Source organism: Callospermophilus lateralis, chromosome 2, assembly GCF_048772815.1.
Source record: "Callospermophilus lateralis isolate mCalLat2 chromosome 2, mCalLat2.hap1, whole genome shotgun sequence".
Taxonomy (NCBI): domain Eukaryota; kingdom Metazoa; phylum Chordata; class Mammalia; order Rodentia; family Sciuridae; genus Callospermophilus; species Callospermophilus lateralis.
Genome location: NC_135306.1, coordinates 10,897,542 through 10,916,161, shown reverse-complemented (window position 1 = coordinate 10,916,161; position 18,620 = coordinate 10,897,542). Strand labels below are relative to the sequence as shown.

The 18,620-nt window shown below is 40.9% G+C and overlaps 1 protein-coding gene across 5 annotated transcripts in view; it reads right to left on the bottom strand.

Moving 5' to 3' along the window:
- The window catches only part of Dennd1a (DENN domain containing 1A), a 530,651-nt gene that overhangs the window by 271,551 nt on the left and 240,480 nt on the right, over positions 1 to 18,620 (bottom strand). For all 5 annotated transcript variants that reach the window (XM_076845503.2, XM_076845505.2, XM_076845504.2 and 2 more), the window contains exons 6-7: positions 7,513 to 7,582; positions 2,156 to 2,236 (exon numbers count right to left, since the gene is read on the bottom strand). In XM_076845503.2, coding sequence (XP_076701618.2) covers positions 2,156 to 2,236; positions 7,513 to 7,582 — 151 coding nt within the window. The remainder of the gene's footprint in view (positions 1 to 2,155; positions 2,237 to 7,512; positions 7,583 to 18,620) is intronic.

The following is an 18,620-nucleotide window of genomic DNA, read 5'->3' as shown; positions in this document are numbered from 1 at the left end:
GAGTAGCCCTTCAAAATCAGAAAAGCAATTTGGAAAGAGGAATTCCTAGTGAAGAAGAAAAAAGAAAAACCTGCCTATGCAAATGCAATGGATTGTAAATACTGAGTGGTTGCAATTCCAAAACGAAGTACTGCCCAGGCTGTCCTTTGAGATTCTATCTTGCTCCATTGCCCATGAAATGCTGGGGACCAAGGGAGGTCAGAAACATTCCTAGAATCCACTCACATGAAACAGATGCACACCCCAACAGTTCCTCCTGCCCCTGAGATGGCTTGTCCTTGAGGCCTGGCAGCATGCCGCTTGTGCAACCATTTGGGGGAAGAAGTGGCCCTTCCTCCCCAGCAGCTGGTGACCCAGCTAGGCTACTCTACAGCTACCTGTCGGATGTCATTACAGACTGAAGCAGTGAGATCAAGCTGCTTAGGAAAAGGGAGAGAGAGAGACAAAGGCAGGGCTGCTTAGCTTTAGCAATGACTTGGGCAGGTCTAAAGACCATTTGTTCATTTTTTTCTAGACATTTCCATCTGACTTACAAGAATTTTTGTAATAAGGTATCTTCCTGTGCTCGAATAAAATGAGTAAAAACCTCTATAAATCCCTTCAACCCTCCCTCCTCTCCTCTTACAACAAACGTGGCATAGTGGAAAGGGCACTGACTTTCAAATTAGCCCTGGGTTGAAAATTCAAATTTTATCATTTCTAAGCCACAAGACTTTAATGTGTAAGTAACCTTTCCTCTCTAAAGCTTTTGTCTATGAAATGAAAATGTTAGTACCTATTTTCTGGCAGTGTTTTGCATATTAGGGATACAGATTTAGTATAAATTAGAAACTTAACTTTATTAGTTATTGACAGTAATATGGTTTCCAATTTTATCATGATTCTGAAAAAAAAACTATAGGAAATATTAACTTTCCTTAGACAATTTCCTAACCACTGAATACCAACACTGTATGTGGTTCTAATTAAGTTGGAAAGTGAATACTTCTTGGGCCAATACTTCCTATGACACAGGGGAAATAGCTTCTGGATAATAATCAATACTTGGCCAAAGGAAATTTCAATGAACTTAGAGACAAGGGCTCAACCTAGGGAACTGGAGAATTCCAGTAACTGAAATATGAAAAAGATCCCATACACCTCTTAGGATGCCTTCTATGGCAGATGAAGACATTGAGGGCCACAAAATTAAAGGTACTGATTAATTTCACTAGGTCACTAGAAAAATAGTTTACAAGGATTGAAATCTTCTAGTAGATAGTTCACCGGATTTTCCATTCTAGCACACTGCAAAACATGCATATATTTAAAAGCAATCAAAATGCTAAGCATGATAGTTCATGCTTGTAATCCCATCTACTTAGAAGGCTGAGGCAGGAGAATTTGAAATTAAAGGCCAGCCTGGGTAATTTTGTGAAACCCAGTCTCAAAACTAGGGCTGGGAATGTAGCTCAGTGGTAGAACACTTGCCCAGCATGGATTCAATCCCTGGTAGCTAAGGGTGGTGGGGGGATCATTAAAAGAAATGATTACCACTGTAGGCCAGAAACTCTCCCTCTGTCCTCAAGGGATACTTAGTCCAGTGAGGGAGAAAAGAAAATAGATCATTCCAATACAGTGGAGGTATGCACTGCAAAGTGTGCCAGATGCTTGGGGCAAAGGAGAAAGCTTTAGCCTCAGCCTGCAAAGTCAAGGAAGAATTTCTCTGGAAATAAATCAGAATTGATTATGAAGGATATGTGTGGTCTACCAGGCAAATAGGGGAGAGGTATTGTTGAAGGCTGAGAGTATAGGGTGGCCTTCAACAAGAGGAAATGTGCAGCAGCATGGGGGACAAAGGGTGATACAGGGAGCACAGGCCAGGGGCTAAAGTCGCAGTCAGGGGCCAGTCATCTGATTTAGCCCAGCATCTGCAATCAAGAAAATGCTGGTGAAGGAGTGATGTTCAGAGAATAGCCCCAGGACACTGGGACACTCGGTGTCTTGTGAAATCTAAGAGAAAGGAAGAAATTCAACCTCCTGGTTTTCCTGAGTATTCTCAGAGTAGGAGTCGGGGAGGCACAGATGAGAAAAGACGATCTTCTTGGCCCAAGTCCCTCTGACTGTTCATAACGAAATGCCTTCTCAGGGATACCTGCTATTCTGCTCCACTTACCACACTGAGATGAACAGACACTCCGGGGTCAGGGATGGGAAGTCTGTGAAGAGTTTCAAGAAGTTCATTCCACTGACTTTCCTGGAAGAAATAAAAGGCCTAAGTAACAAAAGCAAAGCTGAGTTCTTAGTAAGACACCTACAGAATATCTGGGCACACATGAGCTGGGAGATGCTGGCCCCAGAACAGGAATAGGTTTGATATTCAAGCAGGGTTGGGCTAAAGACACTGCGTATGGCTCAAACATAGGAGCCAAATAGATCCTCCTACATCGAGTTTGACATTTTCTACTCAGTGAGACACCTACCATGACCGCCTTTTATGGATCATATACCATAAGCTCTCAGCAAATCTTTCCCCTCAATTCCATAGCAACAACTTTTAAATGCAAACAATCTGAGCTTCCACAGCGGGGGTGGCTGGGAGAAATAACGATGACACTGTGGATCCTGTCTTCATCATTACCCTCAATTAATTTTATTGAGTGTTCACTGGGTACACATGGCAGCCTCTGATTATGGAAAGTTAGAAATGAACTAAGTACCCCAGCAGGCAATAGAGAATGGTGGCTGTGCATTTTAATTAGTGAAACTGAGCAACAGAATGACATACAAAGCAGTACAAATTATCCAATTTAAAACAGATTTGCCTTTAAAATGCTCAAAGAAACACTGCTCTCAGAATGATCCAAAAGTCATTTCTCTTCTCAATCCATGGAATTCTTTGTGCTAACATAACAGCAGAAAGTTTACATTGGTATCCATTTGTTATGCACTTGATCTGCCCAACCACCCCACTTTACAGATGTGAAGACTGAGGTTCTGAAAGGTGATTTGTTTCAAATCAGTAAGTTGCATAGCTGGCAGCAAATCAGATTTGGTGTGTTCATGCCCAGAGCGGTCTCTGTTTTGGGCACTGAACCTAAGGAAAAAGAGGGTGAGTCGAAACTATAAGCTTGTTTTAACCTGAACTCTGATAATCAAACAAGTTTCTCTCAGAGGAGGGACAGGAATTTATGTGTATACATGTTTTGCTCTACAACAGTCTTAAATTTATAGAACCGTTGTAGAAACAGTATTAAAAACCTTCTAGTTCCTGAACTGAGGACAAGTTGCTGACATTGACACATCATCAATAGATCCCAACAAGAATATTCTCCCACATAACTATAGTTAATCATCATACTCAAGAAATTATCCTGCATGCAGCACGAGCCTCCAGTTCTCAGGGCCTGTCAAGTTTTGCCAAGGGTGCCACTAATACCCTCACAGACACAAATCCAGAGCAGAATCCTCTGATGCCTTTGGTAGTTATGAGGCTCAAGTCTTCCCTCTGGGGCAGCCTTCAGTCCTTCCTAGATTTGTATGACCTTGACAGTGAGCCCCACCCATTGTAGAATGATTCTCAATTGCCTGATATTTTCTTATGATTAAAATTTCAATTTGTCCCTTTACCAGTGATGTTTGTTTTGATCATTTAACGAATTAATTTGATGTCTCTACTGTGAGGTGACACTTTTCCTTATGTATTTAATAAATATTTTGTGGAATGATGCTTTATGTAAAGATTCCATTCCTTGAAACTTCAATTTATACATTTACTTATTTATATTATCTGGGCACATGGTTTCCAGTTTATTCAGCGAGCTACAATCTTTTGCTATCAATATTTGTTTTGACACTCCCAGATCTGACCAGTGGAAACCTGGTGGCTCTTCAAGCTCACTTTTGTGTCTGACATTTCCCCATCATGTTTTGAGTACTTCCTTACTTTAGGGCAATAAAGATATTTTAGGCTTATCCTATACTTTCCCTGCCCCAGACCTGGAATCAGATATTTCTTCAAGGAGTCCTGGTCTCTTTTAGTAGGGAATGGTATTTAGGAACTAGGATCTGAACACCAGGAATGCTCACTGCTGCTTGGGGTTGCTGGCACCAGGCCCTTTCAGTGGATAAAGCTGGGGAGCTATTACACACAGACCCACAATAGCCCTCAAACATCTCTATTTATTTCTGGATCTATCTTCACATTATCAAAAGCCTTGGGTTCACACCAATGGCTCTAAGTCCAGTCCAACATAGGAATCATTCAAATTTCCTTTTTTTTAAAAAATATATTTATGACTATATTCCACAAATTATCCTGCCTGCAGCATGGAAACATCTTGCCTCTATCTTCTGAGCATATTTAGTTATTTGTATGGAACCACACTTCTATCACTGTCCCTTTCTCCTTCCCAACCCAGAGGCTTACCTTGCCCTCTAATCTCCAGGACTGAGTCTCTACTCTTCACCCCTCACAAATTGGAGCCTCCCTTCCTGCTGAACACTGCTGAGCCACTGTTGCTGCCTCCCGTTCCATGTAGATCCTCCCAGATCTCACCTAAGTTCCAATACCCCCATATGCCACTATCCCCACTTTCCTACTATCCTCATCTCCCCAGCACACTAATCCGCAGTTCAGATGCTCTCTTTACCCTGCCATCCCCTCCCTTCCACATGGATGCCCTCAGTGTTCCATTCAGGATCTGATAACCATGTTGGAGCTAGGAACCAAAAAAACACCCTGATCCCCCACCTTAGGCTCTGACTTCCCAGGCTGAAAGGTCATGGTCTCATTCTTGTTCATTCTCTCTCTTCATTCTCTCTCTCTCTCTCTCTCTCTCTCTCTCTCTCTCTCTCACTCACTCACACACACACACACACACACACCAAATAGAAGCCTACCATGCCCAGCCTTTCCAATGACTGTTGGATAGGAGAAGGGTTTTGTTTTGTTTGTTTTAAGGGGAGAGGCATTCTATTTTGACTTGGTTTGGTTTTTTAAATAAAAATTCTTACCTATACTGGCCAATACCTTACAAACTAGACAGTTGTATGATCTTAGCCTTCAACACTCTAAGAGGTAGAGTCCTTGTTGGAGCAATAGCCGAGGAGAGATGCATCAATTTTACAGGGTGATATCTGGTCTCCCCCATGCTTAAGTACTATCTACTCAGTCCTTCCTGAGTCATAAGATATGTGCGTTCTTTCCTTTCTTTCTAGAACTGGGTGTTGAACCCAGGGGTACTGTACCACTGAGCTGCATCCCCATTCCTTTTAATTAAATTTTTTTGGAGAGAAGATCTCATTAGGTTGTAGAGGATGACCTGGGATTATAGGTATGCACTGCCATGTCCTGAACAAGATGTGTTTAGGAATACTAATTTCTATTGTTGTTTATTAAAAAACTGGAGAATACAAAAGAAAGTATGTGAGTTAATATGCAGCTCAAAAACTGCTAAGAGTCTCTGTGCTATACAATTTTGTTAGACATCTTTCAACCTTGAGTAAAAAACCTAAATGTTTGACTAAAGATAACTATAACTGAATTGATGATTAGACTCAACACAATCTCCTAATAATCTTCATCAAAGAATAAGTCACTTATTTTATGACAGTCCCTGACATTTAGGCTTCTTTCAGAGTATGTGTAGCGATTGAGAGAACCATTTGTACTAGATTTTCCTTCCATTTTCTATGACCTCTAGAATGCATTTGCTAGTGAATAAATCTAACTCAAAAGATTTACCTAGCATACACACAATTTCCACCTTTCCTGAAGGCAACAGCATTTCCCAAGGTGTGTTCCAGGAAAACACAGTGATCTCTCTGAATGCTTTTTTGCCATACAACAAAAAGGGTTTGGGATTAAATAAGATGAGAAGCACTGCTTAACAAACTTTTTTCTCTTTCTTTTTCTTTTTTAAATACTTTTAGTTGTAGAGGGACACAATATCTTTATTTTGTTTAGTTTTTTTTTTTTTTTTTTTTTTAAGGTGGTGCTGGGGATCGAACCCAGTCCCTCATGCTTGCTAGGCAAGTGCTGTACCACTGAGTCACAACCCCAGCTTAACAAACTTTTTTTCTTCTGCAGGACCTCTTAGGGCCTGCATTATTTAAATCTTAAGGAAGGAAAATATGGCTTTCACTCCTCAAACCTGATCATGCTAAACCATAGAAGTTGTTTTTTATGGAATATTTCTCAGAACTAGTATTCTATAGACAAAAACATTTTTCTTTAACATTTAAGAATAGGATCACTTTAATTAATTAAAAAATTTAGTCCAACAAAAATAAAAACATAAAAAGTTAGTCATATGGACAAATATTCAACTTACTAACAATCAAAGAAGTGCCTTTAAACAATAAGACTCTTAGCTATCAAATAAACAAGGAGTTCATCAAATAACACCGATGAGAGCACTGTGACCCAGGGGCTCTTGTACCTTGCTGGTGAAGTATCCTTTATGAAAAACAGTACAATTCTTTGGGAAAGCAATTGTCAAATTCTTTCAAAAACATTATATACACTGAGCTTACACGTGTGTCTGGGGTTACTTCTTAAGGAAACAATCCAAAATGAAGAAAATGCTTTATGCTCAAAGATGCTAATGGCTGTATTTATTATAATAGTAAAAAATTCCAAATAATTAAAATTCTCAATAAGAGAAAACTCTTTCAGTAACCAAGTACTAGCTTAAGTACTATCTACCCAGCCCTTCCTGAGTCTTAAGATACATGCGTTCTTTCTTTTCTTTCCAGAACTGGGTGTTGAACCCAGAGATACCGTACCATTAAGCTGCAAAGTACATGATACAATGTCATGTAGTCACCAAAAATATTTATAGTATTTTTAATAGCATGGGAGAAGGGAGCCTAGTTCAATAGTTTCTGCAACCAAGGGCTACAAGTCTAAACACAGCTCCAGGTGACCTTTGACATCCATGGAGCTACTTCAGCATACCATTTCTTCCAAAAGTATAGTAAGGTACACTTGAATTTTTAAAGTAATTTTCAAATCCTTAAAAAATTAGCATAAAAAACACCACAAAGCTTTATCAAAATGGGAGCGTGGGCAGCTGGGTAGGTCACCTGCCACTAAAGCGCATCACCTGCAAACCCCAGATTTGCAGCATGACATGAGCAATTCAAATTTGCACCTCAGCAAAATTATAATTTAATACATGTCATGAACTTTCAGAGCTGCTTAGGAATATTAGAAATTGTGAATATTAACTCTGTGAATGCTAAAATCTATTAATTATTTCTTTAACTCAAAGAAAAAAACTAAAGAAAAAAGCCAACCCAACAAGATAGCAATATTTATTTTTGGGAAAAGAATAAGGGAAGATTAGGTGAGAAGTGATTTTCTTTTCCTTCCTACTATTTTCTGAATTTCCCAAAGTTTCTCTAGTGGGCATGCATTGATTTTTTTAGTAAAGGTTCTGGTGAAATACAAGACATTTATTACTTTCATAATCATGATTTAGAATTTATTTGTTAAAAAATAATTAATTAAAAAAAAAAGGCAAATACCTGTCTTTTTGTCGTGTAATCTGCCAAGATGTTAAGTAGTTTATAAAATACCTCGAACCAGGGCAGATAGCTGGGGAAGAAGAGGAAACACAGGAAGTATTAGTATGCAGGTCAAAAATCTGAACCGAGACCTAATTCGAGACTGATACATTTCAGATTTTCTCTATATCCCTAAGAGTCTTTCTGTCATAGACTGTCCTAAAAACACAGGCAGGTGAAATGCTAATTATTTCTGTAAGGCAGAGGATTAAATGACCATTATGAATTATTCCCATGACTCAGAGCTAAACCAGGTTCATAGAGAAGAAATTCAAAGCAGACTCTGCAATCAGACTCCATCTCTGTGTTGCCCTAGGCCTCTCCCACCCGACCCAACGTCCCCAGGAAAGTGTCCATGCAATTTCTCATGATTGAACACACACAACCACATACAGCACACTCACTGATGATGGCTGCAAGGTGTCCCACAGACCTTGCATGCCCCAAACTACTTGTGTTGGTACACTAGACCAACTTCTAATGAACTTACTCTATATTGACAGTAGATTTAATGTCTAATTCTCTGTCCCCACTGCCTTCCCCCATGTCCTGACCATCACTTCCCTAAACTCACAAGATGGCCTGGCCTTGAAGTTCAGACCTCATTTTGGCTCTTAGAATGGTCTTTCAGAAATGCAAAATCACACATTGGATTAAATTCTTGCAATGATGTCCATTTTTTAGGATGGCTGGGGAGGCTTTTCCTTATCAGGATTTCCCTGGACTGCCTCCCTGTCTTTCTTCCCTCTACTTGGCCCTGTGCCTATGACTCTTAGGGCAGCTTCACTCCAAGAATATCCAGGTAGCCTCAGGCCTACCTGAGTGAGCACACCTCAGTCCTCATCTCCCTCTGAACTTTGTGGTTTAGTCTAGTTGATTTCTGCTCATCTTCCTGAAAACCTTCCACTTGAGTGCCTGCATCTTATGCCAATTCCCTCTTTCCTGTGCTGCCCTGGTCCTAACATGATGTAGCACTCAATGGTGCACACGCCTTCTCAACAGACTAGGGCTTACTCACAGAGTTAGAAGGAAGAAGGGCATCTTTCTCCACTTTCTGTGCCAAGAATAAAGCATGGTGCATAGTTGGCGCTCAGAATTTACTGAACAAATACAAGTAGATGAAGATTAAGGGCAAAGTCCCCTTGTGCTATGGAAAAGTTACCCCAGTCCCAAGAAGTTCTACCACTACTTTGAAGGGGTCTGCTATCGGTAAGGAACATTTCCAGAGTTACGTGGAACAGGCACAGGAGAAGTTTCATTCCAAGTACTTGCAGCCTGCACATGTCCAGCCTGTTGAGCTAAGAGCATCCGTTACTGATAAAGCTGGACCTGAGGCACAGCACAGATGTGACATCCTGCCTGGGAGAGGGGATCAGTGCCCTGTACAGATTACCAGCTGCACTGTTGAGTGTAATAAATGAAGTGAGAAGCAATAGAGAGGACAGATAAAGTGTACAATCCCCTATCAGTGACGTTTGTCTGAAGCCAGCACATGCTACTGTAAAATTTAAGTAGCTTATCAAAATATACTGATAAGCAACTTAACTTTTCACTTCTATGACAGTATTATCACTTACGTTAATATGTTTCCATCAGCTCTGGCAGTCACATATGGACTATTACAGAGCAAATGGACGCTGTAACTTTCCACCATGCTCTGGCTGAGAAATGTAAACATTCAAGAGGGATTAAGCAGGAGATAACTGGCTCCCTTCCTCTTCTGATAAATAAACCTCTGTGAGTTAAAAGCCATTAGAGTAGAACAAGAAATCCCCTCAGAAGTAAACTGCACAGATTAGAGAACTCTTAGTAAACAAATTCAACCAAGGATTACAAATATTTTTTTGTCCTGAAAGAAAAATACCACCAGTCAAATCCAGCAATTGGAAGTCAGGAGAGAGGAAAAAGAGCAAGAGGAGGAAATACTGGCCTCAAGTAAATGAAAGCAAAGCTGAGCTCATTTCAGTAATGCTGGATAAAGTGCAGTGGGCAGGCTGGATTCACCCCCAGTTCAGGACTGCAGTCTGTACTGGAGCACTGGGGGACAAGCAAGGTTGTCCTGTACAACTTAGGCATAGAACCTCCAGCCTCAGTGTCCTCACCTGCTGTGAGCTAAAGGCAACATGGCAAGGACCGCCTGGCCCATGCAGACAGTCCAGCCTCTCACACTCAGCCTTCACCTCACCAAATCAATTATTTTTGGCTATGCAAGGCAGAACCACTGGCCCCAGGCAGTTTTGCAGTTTGGAAATCATCCATTTCTTTCTCCCTTTGGCCTGACTGGACACAACTGTTCCCCACATGTTGTCCCCTGTGTGCTGACAGATGAATATCTAGTGATGGCAGTGGTAAGGTCTGAAACCAAAACCCAGCTGTCTTCTTCTTCAAAGGGCCTCTGCGTTCCCGACTGTGAGGCCAGGGTTCACAGCTGAGCCTTGTCCAGTGGGTTTCCGGTCCTGCTTCATTAGCACTGGCACCCTAGCCCCAGCTGCCTGGAGGCTGCAGGTGAGGACATGGAGACCACCCCCTCCATTCTGTGTGCATCTGTCATCAGTGAGTAAACAATACTTCCTGGTCCAGAGACAGGAAACAAACACTCCATTACCCTGCACTTCCCTAGCCACCCAAAGGGCCCAACCCTCTCTGGTCTTGCTGTGCTTGCTATCTTCATACAACCTTTGACATCCTGACTGTAGTGAACCATTGTATGGGGGGCTCAATTCAAGGCTAAGGCCAACGTGACAAACAGTAAGCCTCAAGAGGGCTGCAGTGCTCCTTGGGAAAAGGGACAGCAGAGCATAAACGTCTGGGCAAGAGAAACTGGGAACTCTTCCCAAGTGCTTTGTTAGTTCAGGCTTCTGGGGGTGCTTAGAACACTGTAGTGTAACATTATCATGACCCCATAAATAGAGAGCAAAAGCTCTCAGGAGACCAGCTGCTTCCCAGGCACCAGCCTAGATCCAAACTTTCCTCACAACCATGGCTAGGTAACTTATTATCCCAGGCCTGACAGTCAAACGCAAAGATTTTGTTCTATACGAGGCTATACAAAGTCCTAAACTTAGAAGAGCTCGGGTAGTGCCACAGGACTTCTTCCCACATGGTCTCTGAAGGGCACTGCATCCTTAGCAGTTGTGCAGCAGCAGGTTCTAGAAACAGCACTCCTATAACAAGGACTAATGGTAAGAATCACCCTGAAGTGGCCCTCAAAATACAGTGGCCACACTGGTGTAGACCCAAAACAGCTGGCCTGGGTTTGGGGACAGATTGAACGAAAAGCCTCCATGCTTCATTTATGTCAGCCTGGTGAGCTACTCAGGAGCTGAACTTTCAACTGAGGATAGACAGCTCTTCTAATCTCACTCTGAAGGATGGGTGTTGTTCAGGATAATCATTCCCACTGGGGGAGTATACATGGATGACTGACCTTTTTGTAGGAATATAATTTGTGGGGTCTACTGTCATAAGTAGAGAAATCCATTCACAGATTTTAAATGTCTCCCACTTCTCTTCCTGGCAGTCCATTTCAAAGCCATTTCATGAGCCTGAGCAAGACAGAGGTATGGTGGCATGTGGAGGAAGACTGGCAGAGGCTGGTGAGGTTGAGGAAGAGGCCAACTGTGAGAATGGTAATCTGCAGTAGGGGATCTCAGCGCTCAAGTGAAAAAGGAGACTAACCTCCCACAAAGGCAACCTGATACAGGATTAGAGTTGAGGGGGGAGGGCGCACCCCACTGAGGGGTGATTTGGCATAGTGTGTTGAAGTCCAAGCAGGGTAAGGAGGGCTTCTTGGTCAACAGAAAGTCAGAGCCCAAGCAGGATAAAGAAGATATCCATGTGGGGTGGCCTAAATTTAATAAGCTTAGGAAGAGCAAGGTCAGTATTTGTGTTGGGATAAAGAAAGCATATATGTGCAGTGGAGGGGCTGACGAGCAATGATATTAGAACCCAAGAAGAGGAACAGAGCATCCATAAGACAGACCAGTGTGTGTCAGCAGAGCCTAACATAAAGATGGCATCCACCAAGGGTGGCCAAATAGTTGAGAAAGATGTTCATGGTAAGAAAGATGGTAAGAAGGGGTGGCAGCAGCCCTGCCTAAGGTGTTAGTCCAAAGAGGGTGAGGAGGGCAACTATGTGGGAAGGGGTCTGCAGCAGAGGGAGACTGGTTATACATAAGAGAACAGATCATGACTGACCAACTTGTAAAGAAATAATAAAAACTAAGAAGACTTACAAACATGGCCAGAACAAAACAAGAATGAACATGTGTGTCAAACCAGAATTAGATGCAACTGTGCAAAATCCTGGTGTTCAGTGAACAGATAGGTAGCTAGACACAGGTGGCAATAAAAGAAATACAATACATGTGTCCATATAGTTTATATATAAATATATATTGTCTAGGTTTAGCCATTGAGAAATCCTAGAAACAGAGATACTCCAATTATAATGAGCACACCTGGTGCTCAGATTCCGGTCTCTAAATACCATTCTCTACTAAAAGGAACAAGGGTTCCTTGAAGAAACACTGGCTTCCAAGGTGAGAGGTAAGAAATGCCTTGTGCTAGGCTCAGCACTGATTAGGACATATCAAAAGTACACAAACACCAGTGAGGAGGAGTCCCCACTGACGAAATCTGTGACAATTTAAGCATTAAAACAAATAATGATAAAGACTATTCTAAAATAGGAAACCAAGAGTAATACAGATATAAATAAGTGAACAACTGTATGAGAGGGATGGGGTTACTTATATAATCTCAAAATACTTCTTCACCATATATTTGTTTATTACAAAGGGACAAAGAAAGAAGAAGCTTGACACTATCTTAAGTCAAGTAACAGAACAAAGAAATGGTGTACCACAGGATAGAAAAAAATGGTAGAATACAGCACAGCTTCTACCACATCCCTGCCAAAGAATCAGAACCTCGTCCAGAAGGAGCATCATGTAAGCTAAGGGGCTTTCTACAAAATAATAGCCTAGGGGCTGGGGTTGTGGCTCAGTGGGAGAGCATTTGCCTAGCATGTGTGAGGCACTGGGTTAGATCCTCAGCACCATATTAAAATAAATAAATAAAAATAAAGGCATTATATCCATCTACAACCAAAGAAATATTGAAAAAAATAATAATAATAGCAGTCATTTCATAAAAGTCTACAAAATGTAGTAAGGAACTGACCCCCACACACACTGAAGGACACTGAACAGACATGACAAATGCAACACTAATGAGAACTTTAATATCTTTTTAAAAACTTACACAAGTAAAGATTATATGGTTGTGTTGTATCAAAATGAGTATCAATTTTCTAATTTTCAGTATTATCATATAGTTATGTAAAAGAAAAAAATAATATTCCTTTTTAAAAAATAATACTGTTTGAGCTTACTGGTTATTATTTTAGCAACATGTCTCAAATGGGTAGGAAAAAACATCCTTTGTGTTGTATTCACAACTTTTCTATAAGTTTGTTATTATCAAAACCAAAACAGAGGAGAGGGTCTTTTCCCATCAAAGATACCTTAAGTACATTAATGGGAGTACACACAATAATGAGAATGAAACAAAAACGGATGAAACTTTTAAAGACATGTCTATTAGGAAGGGCAGGGCATATCAAGAGAGAATAATAGTTAGTGGTAACTGTGAGAATCACTACCACTCTCACAGAGAAGACTAGGCTTCAGCCAGGTCCTAAACCAGGCAATCACCACTCACCAGTGAATGGAAAGAAGGCTGAAAGGGGCAGGCATAAAGCACACGACAGGTACAAAAACATCTCATAAGCAAGGGCTGGAGAAAGGGTAAAAGCTGAGGCCAGAGGGCAAGCAGGGCCAGACACAAGAGCCAAACCTATGGGCTTCCCCTATTATTCTGTAATCAACAAGGAACCAAAGCGACAGTGAAAGACGAAGAACATCCTTAGGATGAGCACTTAGAACCTGGTAGAAAGTGATTTTTTTTCTGCCCTCATCTTAATCCTCAGTAGAGTGGATCTCAACTTTATCAGAACTAGTGTCTATTTGCTATCCCAAAAGAAAATCTTACAGAATGGGGCTGGGGTTGTGGCTCAGACGTAGAGCACTTGCCTAGCATGCGTGAGGCACTGGGTTTGATTTTCAGCACCACATAAAAATAAAATAAAAATATTGTTCCCACCTATAACTAATAAGTAAGTAAGTAAGTAAGTAAATAAACAAATAAATAAATAAATAAATTCAAAAAATGGTTTCGAATGTAGCTCAGTATCAAAGCCCCCCATGGGCACAATTTCCAGTTTAAAAAAAAGGAGGAGGAGGAGGAGGAGGGGAAGGAGGAGAAAGAAAGTAAGAAGGAAGGAAGGAGGAAAGAAAGGAAAGGAAAGGGGGGAAAGAAAAGGGAAGGAAAGAAAGGTATAGTAAGATTTTTACCATGTAAATACTCTGGCACATTATATCAGAGGATACAATAAGGCAGCACCTCCTGGGCAGGACTCATGGCAGAGTTGCTCCTATTCATATCTGGATTGATGAGTTTAAGACAAAGAAAAGTGACATGGAATAGGGTCTTTCCATTGCTTTTGTGAATTTCTAAGGAGCTCTGAAAACTCCATGTGCAGATTTTGCCAATATCCACAAGCTATCACAGCATTCCCTGGTTAAGGCACTGTGGTGTTCAGTATTTGAAGTTTTCATGTTAAAAACCCTAAACCCCAAATTTTCCAAAGCATGACAGCATGGCAGATGCTGGAAAGAAGAGACTTCAGTCCAATAACCCTGTGCTGAATCTCAGCTCTCTTATTTCCTGGCCAAGAAACCCGAGGAAAGCAGTCTCTCACAGAGAAACACCAACCACCTAATTCACACCCCTGGCACACAATGTGAGATATCCATCAGCGCCTGGAATACTCTTTTTGAGCCACTTTGGTTAGTGCTCTTGCAGATCTCAGCTATGGGAAGCTCTCTTGGAGTGCCAGTGTCTGGGTCAGAGGTTCCTCTGGCATCATACAGGAATTCCTCACACTGCAGTCAAACAGAGAGGACTGGAATGCAGAGCTGTAGTGAGAGAAGAATACTTACAAGATGTGACTGCCTAAACTGCAAGTCCCCAGTGTGACCAAATATCTACCCCTGCTCCTCTGTCACTCTCAGACATCTACAATAAAACTGACCACAAAGTAAAATTCCATCCTATACATAGGACACAGAATTTCATGATGCCCACGTCGAAGATACCATACCTGCTCAGCACTGAGACAAAGTCACCCACAAATGAAGACCTGGGCAGCACCAGCCCAGTTAACAGAGAAACCCCAAGAAAACCAAGCATGGTGACAAGACAGCCACATCAAAAGAAAGTAATTTCAATATCAAAGGACAAGAGAAGCCTCTGGGAAACTGAAGTCCTCAAATACTTTGAGGAAAAAAAAAAAGACTCCTTTTATTATTTCGAAGTGTTACTATCAGAGAAATGACAAGCCCCTCCCCTCAAAAAACTATCTGACTCACTATTTATCCTAAGAAGTAGTTCATTATTGGAATTAAAAACTAAATTTTGTTGATATAAATTTATTTAAAAATTTTTAGATTTACTTTTTTTTTAAAGATAAAATCCTAAACTTTCCCCCATTTTTACCATGAACTTTTGGTTCCCATTTAAATAGATACATTTTATTCCCAGAATATGAGGACATGCTGGGCTTACGCCACATTAAGACTCAGCTGATACTATATGCATGTCTATCTGTCTTCTCCATTCATGTCGACTCCACAAGAACAAGGAGCATGACTGTGTCCTGACTATTCAACCCCTTGTGTGTGCCTGGTGTGTTTCAGACACTCAGTAAATCAAAGCTTTCCCTGACAGCTGTAACTCATCTCTGTAGTCTCTACTAAGGCCATTATCACTAGTGCTACTGAGGAACAGTCAACAACTCTTGCTGGGAGGTGGGGATCCAAATTTAGTAGGCAGCATTTTGGTTAGGAAAACAACCCAAGATTAAAAACTATCCCTGCCAATCTCCTGCTGGAGTCTGCGACAAATAATTATAATAGAGCCAGCAAATATTCAAAGTAGCCTAAAGGGTACCTACAAGCTTCAGATTTCTTGCCCCTTTTCCAGCCCCCTACACAAGTAAATCCTACCAACTACTCTTTCTGTTCCTAGCTCAAGCACTGTGGGAAAACATTACAAAACCATGCTGGTTATCTTCATTTGGAAACCTACTTTCAAGCAAAGTGAGTCCTGAAAATCGCTCAAGCATCCTCTGATCTGCCAGTACCTCGGGTCCCATGTTCCTCCTCAGAGTCTGCTCCAAACTTTCCCCCTTCTCCTCCAATCCCTAGCTCATTTGCCCTTACTCTTCTCTCCACCTTACCAAAGAGAAAAGCTAACATGAGTTTTCCCTCTCACACACTCCTACTTCCCATCCCTTCCCCTCTCCTCCTAACTGGAGTTGGGAAGGAGGAAGAGCCTAGGTCCCAGCTGCTGGGCCTTCTGTAAGACATACATCCACATCATACTCAGCTAATGGGCACTCCTACCTTTAGGCACAATAGAAACCACCCATGTGTCCCAGTCTACAGTTCTCACCTACAGTCTTAGCACCAAGGCGTATACCTTCCCGACCCCATCTGTCAGGAAAAGCATAGGGTACCTTCCTGAGCTAACCATTTTTAGCTTCAATGTATATCTCACTGAAATTTAAAGTGGAGGTAACGTTTCCAGTCCCAACATCACACATTTTATGAAGACCCTCTCAGTCCCAGCACTCTGCTAGGCACAGGAGTGTCTCAAGATTGAGGAGCTCAAAGTGTAAAGGGAAAGCAGACACGTTGGCAGAGAATAACAGGTAACACTAGGTCAGTGCTATGACAGAGAGTCACACAGGGAGCAGAGAGGTTCCCCAGAAAGTCTTTTTAGAGAAAGTGACACCTCACTAATCAACTTTGCATCAACTGCAAAGTTAAGAGATTCGTTCGGGTTTGAGTCTCAGCTGTCACTTACAAGCTATGGCCTTCCACAGCTCTTTCTCCATCTGCAAAATGGGGATAAAATATCTATTTCCACCTCATTGTTTGGAGGATAAAACATGTAAACACACCCACCACTGTGTGTGGAATAGCACTGAAGTTGTTTTGGCTCAATAATGCTATACTCTTATTGCTAATGAGATCAACAGTTAAAGGAACCTAAGTAAGAGAAAAATGTAACTACATGAGAGATCAAAGCCAGTCTTGCCCAATCCAAACACTGAACTTTGCTCACAGCTATTAATCTCCAATTGTAAATTTATTATAATATCTAGTTAAGCTTAAGAATCAATTTATGCCATAATTAATGTCTCATTGTGATATCTATTACATTCATGCAAGAAAATGTATCATATGCACTGAATGAGTAAAAATATTAATTTAAATTATGAAAAAACAAGACTCCCATATAACATCTGTGCTTATATAAATCTTCCCAAACACATACTTGGATTTGATTTTGAAAATAAGGCTCTTTTCTCTCTTGATGGGTATTCAATAATTGTTGCTTTTAGAGAGTGGATTTATCATTGGTGACAGTATTACTATGATTGAAGGAGATTGCTCAGAGGAAAGCACAGAGGCACTTTTCTGTTATCACTGGTGAAGTGTTGGTAACATGAGATCTTTGGAGTAATGGCACCTGCACTGACAACTCAGTGTAATTCTTGATATTTTCCACAGAGCCCAAAGAGGGTGAGCACGGAGGCCTTTCATCATTTTCCTAAGAGAGTTTATAAGACTTCCCAGTACTGAACTCAAGTTTTTCCCCATTCAGATCTCATCTGATTTTATGGTTGAAATTACTACCGTAATAGAATGTAATAGGTTAGCGAGGTTCTAACCAAGGCCCTCCTTACTGAAGCTTTCAAAGCCTAAGAGAGACGCTATCTCTTCTATTAAAACAAAAACAAACAAACAAAAATACTGCAAAGGCAAGAAATGACTCCCTAAGAGGTTCTGTCCTATTTTCAATAGTAAACAACAAGATTAATAATCCCAACAAAAGGCTATTTGATATCATTCTCATTTTAGAGGTAGGAGATGAAAGCTAATGGGAAGAAGTGGGGGAAACGTGATCAAGTATTAGGTGTTTTGAAATATTACTCTTCATAACAACTGTTTGGGGATGAATATTTGTCCCATTTTACAGATGAGAAATCTGAGTGACAGGGAAATGAAGTGACTTCCCCAAGATGACATGACTTATAAAAGCAGAGCTCAAACACAAAACCGGTCCACTATGATTTCTAAGTCCTACTCACTCTACCCAACTCAATATTGTGCAATATATACGATCAAGCATAACAATCAATCCTGAGATTAGGATATAAAATTCTTATCTTATGGTTCTCATTTTAATGCCCTGAGAAAATGAAATTATGTCTCCAAAACTCCCTCAGCTGAAATGTTCTAGGCATTCTAACCTTGGCTACTACCCCAAATCCAGTGTTTTTTTTTTTCACTTTGCCAGCTCCAGGGATACTAGTCAAGTGTCTGCTCTTTACCACTTTATGAATTAATGTATACATTACATTCAGAAACACAAATATAGATAGTTCAGTTTTAAATGTTTTAATCAAACAGGGCATAAGAGTACTTTACGTTTCTAGCGTTTCATGTCAAGACCCAATGCCTCTACTACCTTCAAAGCTTTCAAGAACCTACCTAGAAAAACCATAGCACGTGACATAGATTCTTAAGCAGACTGTGTTGTTCTTTTTCATTTAAAGTCTAAAACTTTAAATGCTTGCTTATGGTGACGATTAAGGAAATGCTAGATTAGACAGGGCATCAGATTTGCAGGAATAGTACTCATTTAAGTTCATTTCCACCCTAGATCTCTGCTTGAATGTTATATCATTCAATCGCAAATCTCTCTATAAAAATGTCTGGCTGTCTCTTAAACCCATTTACGCTCTTTGCTTCAATGCCTTTCCTTGGCAACTTTTTCCATATGCTTAACTTCTTTCAGGGAAGCAGTTCTGTCTCAATTCACAGAGCAGCACACCAATCAACACAAGTAGGCAGGCAGGCAGGTAAAGAAAGGAA